The 11517-nt window shown below is 28.3% G+C and overlaps 1 protein-coding gene across 1 annotated transcript in view; it reads left to right on the top strand.

Moving 5' to 3' along the window:
- Window positions 1-10547, top strand: part of LOC108690140 (corticotropin-releasing factor-binding protein) — a 12741-nt gene extending 2194 nt beyond the window's left edge. Inside the window, exons 2-7 of the mRNA XM_018197283.1 lie at window positions 2279-2372; window positions 3349-3509; window positions 5952-6165; window positions 8511-8686; window positions 9848-9956; window positions 10147-10547. Coding sequence (XP_018052772.1) covers window positions 2279-2372; window positions 3349-3509; window positions 5952-6165; window positions 8511-8686; window positions 9848-9956; window positions 10147-10280 — 888 coding nt within the window. The 3' untranslated portion in view covers window positions 10281-10547. The remainder of the gene's footprint in view (window positions 1-2278; window positions 2373-3348; window positions 3510-5951; window positions 6166-8510; window positions 8687-9847; window positions 9957-10146) is intronic.
- Window positions 10548-11517: the final 970 nt, after the last annotated feature.

The raw sequence follows: 11517 nt of genomic DNA, 5'->3' as shown, positions 1-11517 counted from the left end.
GTGTGTGTGTGTGTGTGTGTGTGTGTGTGTGTGTGTGTGTGTGTGTGTGTGTGTGTGTGTGTGTGTGTATTTCTTTTTAACCAAATTTTATATTTGGTTAAATTATTATACAATTATTATACAATCATATAAAATAGGTTCAATTCTTTACAATTATTTTTTATACTTTATAACATGAGGATCAGTGTAATTCTACGACATTCATCGAAACAAACACGTGTGAATGCCAATTAATTAATAAAAACGAGATAGCATTATTCTCAATATATTACATTACATTACATTAAACATTACATTACATATGTTACATTAAAACAAGATCCTTTGTGAACAAAACAAATTGAATTCTTATTCAATAAAGAACGCCAATATCAATCAAATTTTGGATGTTACAATTAATATATTTTTTTATTAAATCAATTTATTCTAGATATAATTGCAAGCCGATAACATTCGGTTTCAACACAATCATTCTGAAACGCTAATAATTTCCCCTAAATTAAATTAGAAAGAAAGAAAGAAAGTAAGAAAGTTTTATTGCGAAAAATATTACCTCAATCAGGATTCGCACTTGGAATTTCTCAACTTTTCGGAAAGAGTGTCTTAGCCACTCGGCTCGCAATTATATCTGGAATAAATTGATTTAATAAAAGAATATATAATGTATTGTAATATCCAAAATTTAATCGATCTTGACGTTCTTTATTTATTCACATATACAATCGTGCTTAAAATTCTTAAATTGATTTCTATTTTGCTTTTTCAAGTATTATTTACATGCATTTAATTGAATAGAAATTTATTTTGCACTTCGAAGCATATAATGCGTATCATGTCGCACTTTGTGCATTTGTTGATAAAGATAACTAATAACAATATTTGAATTAAATTTAAATTTATTATTGCGATCAAAGTAATCATTCAATTGTATATATTTATTGATTTAAAATTTAAAGATCTCAGCAAGAAAAACAATATGATCAATCGTATAGTAAAATTATATAAAAGCATATAAACTTGTTCGAATGTTTAATGCAAAGAAGAAGCAAAGCATATATTAAATTGGATTTGGGTAAACTCAACTATGATGTTATATTATATTACGCGAGACTGATTGCTGTATATTGAAAATCAAAGAGCAAGTTTTCTCATTACACAATAAATCCTTCATTCTTGACAGAAACAAATGACAGGTTAACAGTCCTTACAGCATGAAATATTGCAGCAATATTATTTTGAAAAATTGTAATATTTGAAACATTGCTGCAATATAGCAATATTCCTATATCCGCAAAAATAAAATATTATTGTAACATTATGCAATATTTTAATAATTATTCTAATTCTATTAATTGCCAACATATTATTGTTTAGCATCATATTCAGAAATACATACGATAAAGTTATGATCACAAAATATTCGGGAATCGAGAAGGCATATCCAAGGCTATGTTCCGATTTTCACCTGAGTGTCATCCAGGTATCATTCCATCCTCGTTATTTACACTGAAACAAGGATAACATTCGAAGAATATCCTGGGAATCCAAATATATCTCAAAAAATATATATCAAAAAAAGTTGAAAATTTCCAGAAGGCTCTCTACAACTCGATTTACGTACTCCTTATATTCCTAATTTATTTACTGAATTGCAACAATATATTGCAATATATTGCAATATTTTCTACAAAATATTAAAATTACAATATTTTGCAATATTTCCAATAAAATATTGTTGCAGTATTTCCAATAAAATATAATTCAATATTATATTGAACAACATTGCTGCAATTTTTATAATATTGCGCACTATTGAAATATTGCTGCAATATTGTTGTATTGTAGAGGAAACGATAAAATGTATCTATTACTATTGACAATTTAATATCGACATGTTATTAATTAAAAACTCGATCGTCATTTTCTTCTGTAACTATTCATATTGTTTTATTCGCGTCATAGCACGCTTTCATTTGCTCTTTCTATATATATATATATATCATATGAGCACACGTTATAAGTTATAAATATGTCCATAGTCGTTTAACGCAGAAACGGTACTTGATAAATGTCGCCAATTTATCTTTTATATACATACCAATAAATTTTGCACTAAAATTTTTAACCTGAACAAATAATCCATTCTTCAATATTCATGGAATTTTTTCAACATTTTTTGTTGACTGTCATTTACATGGAATTTTAAACAAAAATATTTGTTAAACCAACTAATTTGAATAATTTGTCTTTGCGTAATGTAGTATACTTCTTTTTTCAGATAACAAATGAAGCAGTTGCCAATATCTTGGCTTACGAAGCGGAAGCGAAGTCTTCATTGGAGATACCACGTGAGCATTATCGGCCAATTACAGGTAAAAGAACAATGTATATATATGTATATATGTGATTACAAAATTATGTTGTAACATATATAAAAAAGCAGATAGATAATATTTTAAGTAATATTAAAACAGCTTGTTTTATGCTAAGCAATAAAAGTATTAAAGAAAGATCAAATTTAAAGCATAGGTAGAGGAGACCGGGGCAAGTTGTTACACGGAGTAAAGTCCTAGATTTATAAGAGAAGCGTGACGTGTTGTGTTCTGAATGATCATTGCAATCACGCATTGACTTAGCAGCCAATCATGAACTGATTTTTGTTAAAAATGGCTGCTTAATGGATGATTTCATAGTCTGTCTTGCAAAACGTCGTCATTTTTAATATTTTTTTTAGTACTTTTTAGGGTAAAAATTCAGATTAGGGGAGGGACCTGCCAATGACCTTGATCTTGGCATATATCAAGGACATAATTCTAAATGACCTTCAACAGGTTTTAGAGGGTTCCTTAATCTAGAATATTACCATTCATATCTCATTAACTATTGCGAAAATTACAAAATGGTAGAAGTCCTTTTTGACTCAGATTAATTCGCTCTATCTACAAAAAGCGTTTGGCAGAAGTCTCATCGGACACCTTGTATAATCTGGAGATATAGATAGTGTCTCGACGCTAAGACAGAGTGCGAGTTGTTAAAAAGTTTAAAGATCGACGAGACTGTTAAAAAATTTAAAGATCTCGTTTTATTTTACGAGATATTATTTTACAGTAATTTACAAAATACGTGTATTAAAAGTAAGAGTAACATTAATACAATTTAATGTATACACTAATCAGATCAAGATGATAATGATTACAAGACCTTCGTGCTGTTCGTATATACAATTTTCCGATATAAGTTTTAATTTAGAATATATTATTTTTGAAATATTTTATATACATTTACATAAAAAACATTCGCAGGATAACATTCAATAATTAGAATTTAATTGCTAGTATTCTGTTCCAGACTGTATGTTTGTTACCTCAGAAAGCGGACCGTTCTCTTATATATCGCCAACCGATGACGACAATGTTTGTGGAATATATTTTTTAACTGATCCCGATCGCGTAGTAGAAATACATTTCCATAGCTTTGATGTTCCTTGCGATCATCGAGGACTTCTGGCAGTATGTAATCATTTAGTACAATAAATGTGTTATATTACATTCATATTGTTTATTAGGAAATTATAATATTGTGTGACGTAATATTACTGTTTACATTTAACGGGATATTACGTATATTAATATGAATATTTATACATAATATATAAACTGTTTCTATCGCATAGCGAAATTTCAGATTCGCTTATGCTCGTCAACGGTAACAATAGGTGAAATCCTGAAAATTAGGGATGCACCGGATCATAAAATTACCGGATAACGGATATTGAATATCTGAACAGAATGTAACATCTGGTCGGATATCCGAGAAGGCAATTTTTTCGAATCGGATATCCGAGAAGGCAGTTTCTTCAAACCGGATATCTGATATTTTCCGAATATCTGACCGGATTCCGGGGAAATGATTCCTTAAAAAAAAAATATTATACAGAGAAAAAAATTGGAATTTTGCAACAATGTATTATAGCATTATGAATAGGCATATTTATTTCTAGAACATTTATATATAATCAACAGTTTAATGATATCAAATTTCAACTGTATATATTCCCGTATATATTCCCGGATACTAATATCCGGCTATCCAATTGGATAGTAAAAAAATATCGAATAATACCGGATAGCCGGATATCCGGTGCATCCGGTGCTGAAAATCATTTTAAAAAACAACGTCAATAATATCATAAACGAATTGTCATAAGGCACGTGCTAATTTTATCAGGACAAAAATCGAATTACACAAAATTACACAAAATTTCTCTTCCCCTCTCAACTCTCATTTATTCCCTCTTTTGCTATTAATGGAAAACTCCTGTAGAGTAAATTAACCCAGATAATCTTATAATAACGGTGTGTATGTCATGAGTGCTACGAATGCACAAAAGTCAATACTGCGAAAAGAGATTGCTTTACATACAACATAAAAAGCGAATTTTACTCATCGTGACTTTGCAAAATGTAATTTTCCAAAACAAATATAATCATAATTCGAATTCTTAATTATGATGAATATATCTTTGACGATTTTCTTTTTCAATAATTTTGCTATTTCTTATTGGTGTACCATACGACATCTAATAGCATGTCGCTTAAAAATTATTTTTGTGTGCAATACATAAAATTTATAATTATAATACGTCTACATATATACGTAACTACATAAGATTTTTGTATGAACTAAAACTATACTTACGTATGCACTTTTTTCTACCTCGCGATATTAATAATTATAATTATAGCATAATATTCAACTTTTACGTTTTGCGATTTTAATCTATATATAAAAAGTTTATATATTTTTATAAAATATTTACATATATATATTTACACACACACACACACACACACACACACACACACAGGTAGAGATGAAAATGATCAAATTTGATAATAACTTACCCGGTAAATTACGGTAAATTAATAATAATAAATATTTTAAGGTTGGTTAAAATAGTAATTTTAAAAAATTAAGAAAATAAAGTAATTTGATAAGAGCATTTAGTAATTAACCCTTATGAAAATAAAATTTGAAGCGTAAATCGGATGTAATGGAAGAAAAACAGAAGCGTGAACGAAACTTCTAGAAGGCGAAAATTGGAACAATGAAATGTAAAAGAAGCATTTATGCTTTTTTCACATTTTCAATAATATTTTCGCCTTCTAGAAGTTTCGTTTACGTTTTTATTACTCTCCCATCCGATTTACACTCCGATTTTTATTTTCGAGGAAGTTAAAAACGCTTTGTTAACTAAAATTTTCATGTTGATACTATAATATATATTGATGTAATAATTAGACAATCAACAACCGATAACGTTTAAGGTAGGGATGACATCAGAGATGATTTATTTACGATGGGAGTGGCGCACTTGTACAGTTCAATTGCACCACTCACATCGGCCTGTTCCTAGTAATTTTTCACTGCTTCATCAATAAGATTATATTATTTTTAATTAATGATGTGGACAATTGATATATATCCGTTTATGCTATCGCGATCAACAGCATCAAATGGCAACCTAGTGCGACAAGTAGCAACGCACTTAAGCGTGAGTCTATGTCATATAGACACATTTTGTTACAATTAAATTATATGTTTAGATTTCGTCAATAGCTCTGTTATTCAATCAGCCATTCCTATTAGGAATATTAGAAGAATGTTGTTTTATTTTATACATAAGTAGGGAAATAGCCTATTTATACAAAACATAACATTATAAAGATAATAAATATAGCCAAAATTATCAATAAATTATCATTTTATTACAATTTTACCGTAAGTAATTGTAAAATTGAATTTGATGGTATTTTTACATCTCTATACATAGATAAGGGAGATAGAATAATTTAATAATTGTAGTTTTATTTCATTATATTATTTTATAATATACATACGTAACACAGTATTAACATAGTAAACAGTATTAATTGATTATTATTTGGAAGGTAATCGATGGTTGGGAATTGAATGGCGAAGTATTTCCGAGCGAAAGCGACCATTCATTATCAATGAAGGAAAGGACGAACGAGTTCTGTGGTAAGAATAAGTGGTATAGGAAAACTTTTACGAGTTCGCAGAACGCTGCACTCCTTCAATATAGAGTACCTCTACGTGGGAAAGGCTTTGTTATATCTGCGAGATATCAAAAAAATCCAAGACGTAAGTATTATATTACTTGGTTATGAATTTTCTAAAAGAAACTTAACTTTTTTAAAATTACATTTTTGTATAAATATTATTGTAGAAATATAAATCTCTATGAAAAGATATAATTTATACCCAAGAAATGCTAATAAATATTCTTGAAATATTCATAAAAATATCCTCCAAAAAAACGTTCTAAGAATTCCAAAATATTCCAAATATTTACGGTTTGTAAAAGAAACGTCAGTTATAAATTTTATTTGTACGTTGTTACATATTACGAGAATGTTTCATACACATTCCGTAAAATTTTAATTTTTCCAAAAATTCCAGATCAGATTATCTGTGAATCATTTTTTAAACAAAATTTGACTTCGGAAAACACATTTAATGTTTTTTCATCTTGGAGCTCAATTTTGGGGCTCACTTTACAGGGAAACTTTTACGAGTTCGCAGAACGCTGCACTCCTTCAATATAGAGTACATCTATGTGGGAAGGGCTTTGTTATATCTGCGAGATATCAAAAAAACAAAGTGTTGCACTCCTATTCTTTCCTAGGTATATTCTTGTTTGAATAAATGCCCTTTGCCGCAGTTCTCTGTGGCGGAGATGTGCAATACTGCTCGCTCGCTCGAAATTTTCATGAAATATACAAGGAATATTCATTCAATATTCTGATTTTATCGACAATTCTATGACGATTCTTTTACTGTTCCGGAACATTCGGTATATTGGTAATATGAATCGAACTTTCTATGAATATTTATAACGTTAGCTGGATAGTTTTATTATATTTTTAAAAGAATATAGAAAAAAAGAAAGATTGAAATATCTTCATAAAATGATTAATATATATAATAGAATTAAATAATGATTTCATTATACAAAATATCGCTTTTATATTTGTTTAAATATTTTATTCAAATTATATATACTATTATAAGGGTTATGGTACATAAAAAAATTTAAGCAATAAAACATAAATAGTAAGCGAATTGACTAATCAGTAGAGACCGCAAGTTCATAGCGTAAGCAATAGCCAATTCAATATATGTTCCTTACTGCTTACGTCTTAATATTTTTCTACGAGTAACGAATATATCATTGGAATTTGAAATAATGAACGTAAAAATTCGAAATAGTCGGAAAATCGATGCTATTTGTTTCTAATATTTTAATCTTACACTTCTATTAGATTCCTACACAGGAAAAAAGGCGAAAATAAAGATTGGAGCATAATTTGAATGTAAAAAGGGGAGAAGTGACAGAAGTACGTTAATAAAGAGTTCTATAAGAGGTGAAAATTGAGACAATGAATATAAACATTCCTTTTACATTTTCAATGGCCGGTGTTTGTAGTTGTTCTTACATTAAGATTGTCATCTTAAATACAAGATGAGATTTTAAGATATTTTAAGTCATTCAAGAATCGTATTAGCATTTTACTTAAAACGATTTTAAAATAAAAATGGGCTATGAACACTGGCTATTGTTTCAATTTATGCCTCTTAAAAGTTAAATTATTTGCTTGCGCTTCTGTTACTTTCTCGCTCTTAACATTTGATTTACGCTTCGATTTCATTTTCAGAGATGATAAGCTTCACTCTATTTCAAGCTTGAATATTCAATGTGCTGGACATTAAGTTCAATTGAATTTAATTTTTTTTTTTTCTTTTAGAGAACGTACTACGAGTTCCAATTTCGATTAATTTCAATATCGATATCCGACACGATAATAAGATCTTCGACAGAGAAGAACGATCGATTTTTAGTGGAACGCTATTATAAGTCTTGCACAGGAAAATATTGTACAATTTGATGAATTATATTTTTTTATGAACCTAATAATTAAGTTAATACTTTACTTCAGCAATGAAAATGACAAGAACGAGGAACAGAATGGACCAGACATTCGTAAATTAGAACATGTTAGATCTGCAATGCTAAAGAGTAATTCTAAAAATCGGAATGTGTCATACTTTTTTTTTGAACAAAGATAGAGAAAATAAACAATAAAATAGAAAATATTGCATGAATATTTAATGAATTATATTTTTTCATGAATAGAATAAAGTTTGTTTCCGTAAGCAGATATTTAAAAATTAATACATGATCGAGTATTATTATATGTTTGTCGGTTAAATAACAAATATAAAAACCATTTCTAGCTGATTCTAAAGCGATTTAACAATATTGGGTTGTCCGGAAAGTTCGTGCCGACTAACCTATATAACTTAATAAATGTATACTAAATTTAAATTTTCTGCGTTTCAATTTTCCTTCAACATCGGCACGAACTTTCCCGACAACCCAATATATAGTTAACGTGTTTTAGACTCTTGTATTCTTTTCTTTTCAGCTTGCAACATCTTGTCAGTAAGCACAACGGATCCATTCACTCTTCGTAATTATGGCAGACGGATTAATTGTACTCTCGTGGCAGTGTACCCTGGTGTCGTACAAATAATTGCTCTCGGAATCGGCGGTAGTTCCCATGGCGTCGTTCATACAACCGAAACTGGCACTTTGCACAAAGTATGTTGTAAAATGTAAAGTCTTTTTCTCCAGACGCGGTTCGTACTTATTATCTTATTCGCCTTCAATGTTTCATCTCCGACACCATCAAAACAAATTTTTGTTGCTGACATAACACTTTTTCATTTATTTATATTATATCAAGTTTAAAAATTAAATTTAATGATAATTGTCCTTTAATTGTGCTTAAATTAGCAATTCTTATCTGCTTTCTATTTAGAATGACTAATTTTTATTTTAAAAATTTGTGTTTACAAAAGAATTTTTTAACTGGAAATATACACTCATCGGCGAAAAATCGGGCCACTAAATTTTAGCATAAATTTTTTATATTTTCAAATAGCCATAATTCAATGAAAAAATTGTCGAAATGAATCACAGCGCAAATTAAAGCTTGAATTCCCCTTGATGATTATGGAGATCAAATTTGAGTTATATAAAATGTAATATAAAATGGCAGATGTTGAAGGCGGACATAAAAAAATAATTAAAAAAAATTTTTTCTTTAAACCTTCTATTGCGCTGTGCAGGAAACTTTATCAGAAAGGAAATTAAAGTGATAAAGTTTTTTTATAATAATTTATTTTTAAATTATACTGAGTTTACAAGAAAAAGTTGTCCATTCTGTAAGACTTTCTTTAAAACGGTATAACTTTGTTAAAAAAAGTTGTAGAAAAATGTTTAAAATATGGATTTGTTTGAAAATTAACGAGCTTAAAGACTCATATACCTTTGTGTCATGCAGCTGATTTCCCTGTACAGTGCAACAGTTTAAAGAAAAAATTTTTTTTAACTAGTTTACGATATCCACTTTCAACGTTCGCCATTTTATATTATATTTTATATAACTCAAATTTGATCTCCATGATCATCGAGGAAAATGTTCAAGCTTTAAATTGAGCTATGATGATTCATCTCGATACGATGATTTTTCATTGAATTATTGCTATATTATTTGAAAATATTAAAAATTTGTACTAAAATTTAATGGCTCGTTTTTTTATCGGTAAATGTATTATATAATATATAAAAGACGAACTGTTTCCATGAAAAGTAAAACTCGTTTGTACATATAAAAAATTTTATTTGCTTTTTTACAGTAGCTATATTTTTCCCGATATACATTATATTTATTTTTATTTGCGATCGATTAATTTTCAGTGCGATACAAGGAGTCCGCGAGATCAAGTGCAGATCGGAGGCAGCCGCGGTTTCGATACGATAAAACTCGACGTAATTGATTCAATTTGCGGCATTGATTCCAAACCCGGTAATGAATCTTTCATACATAGAATCAGCGAGTGATGATTGAAAGTGCTGGAATAAAATAATGTTATTTTTATACATTTATATGGTCCTTTTTGTACTTTGTATATGTATAACACCATGCTTATACTATGAATACTATGTACAAGTGAAATTTTTATCTATAATTATAAAAGCTAATTTTGATATTTTAGATATAAAGGAGCTCGTAGCGTACGATGTAACAGTGGTACGACTATTATCGAGCGGTTATTACGACAACTCAGTGACGGTGGCAATAAGTCCAATAGTAGACAACAATTTACTGGATTCCGCTTCCGGTCTTTAAACTGACTGCTTCGAACAATTTCATCATTATCCGCCACGTGCAGCATCTATTGATCTCGATGTTTATCTTCGAAGATGCGGACACAACGCCAACATCGGGTCGTAAAACATAGTATCTCTAATAGTTTATAGATTATTCATGTATTTGTGTTATATATGCTAAAAAATAGCATATAGAATATCACATATACAGGATGTTCGGAAATTCAACCAACAACGATCGTTGAGTAAGTAGAGCGGACTAAACTGAATCGAAAAGTTCTCTATCATTTTGCAATTTTCGCAATAGTTAAGATATAATTAATTACTAAAAATTGCCGAATATTGATCTTCAATCATTTTTTTCTCAAATACTATCAATTTTACAAAAAAACTGCAACAGACAAAAATTGTTTATTTTCTTCTCAGAACTCAAAGAATTTTTTCAAAATTTTTTACCAACTTTTTAGTACTGTATTTCCTTATTGGCAACTATTTTTTAACAACATGAGAAAATACGGTTAAAAAATTCTGAAAAAATTCTGAAAAGAAGCTCAGAGCTCTATGAGAAGAAAATAAATAATTTTTGTCTCTCGCTATTTTTCTGTAAAGTTGATAGTATTTAAATAAAAAATTATTGAAAATATTTAGCGATATTTGAAATAATATCTTGTTAACTTTTGAGAAAATTGTAAATTAGTAGAGGACTTTTCGACTCAGTTTAGTCCGCTTATCCACGAGCGTCGATTAAATTTCTCAACATCTTGTATAGTATAAGTGAAATAAGATGAGTTCTATTAAAGACTGATTATTCTAATTGATTATTCTAATTTTTCTTTTCTCGTATTCTTTGTCAATACAACTATATTGTTCTATTTCATAATATTAATTTTTATTATTACCAAGTATTACTTTTTAAATAAATTAATTTTATTATTAAATGTGCTGTCGTGTATAATTTAAACATCAAATTTTTATTAATTGATTAAGAGATGCAGATTATATATATATATTCAACATTTTATTTAATTTAAATCATGAAATGTTTTTAAAAAATGAAGCATTTTACTTATTTTGACATTTATTTAACATAATTATATAATTATATCATAATTATATAATAATTTCTAATTGATATTAATATTAAAATTAATATTAGTATAAAAGTTAATGTAATAAGTTTTAAAGTTGATTAAAATGAATTATGTTTTAAGTGAAACAAATGTAAAACAATAAATATTATGAATGTGTTTATTTAA

The sequence above is a fragment of the Atta colombica genome, unplaced genomic scaffold, assembly GCF_001594045.1.
Source record: "Atta colombica isolate Treedump-2 unplaced genomic scaffold, Acol1.0 scaffold295, whole genome shotgun sequence".
NCBI lineage: Eukaryota > Metazoa > Arthropoda > Insecta > Hymenoptera > Formicidae > Atta > Atta colombica.
Note: the sequence above shows the minus strand (reverse complement) of the source record. Positions and strands in the feature narration are given on the sequence as shown.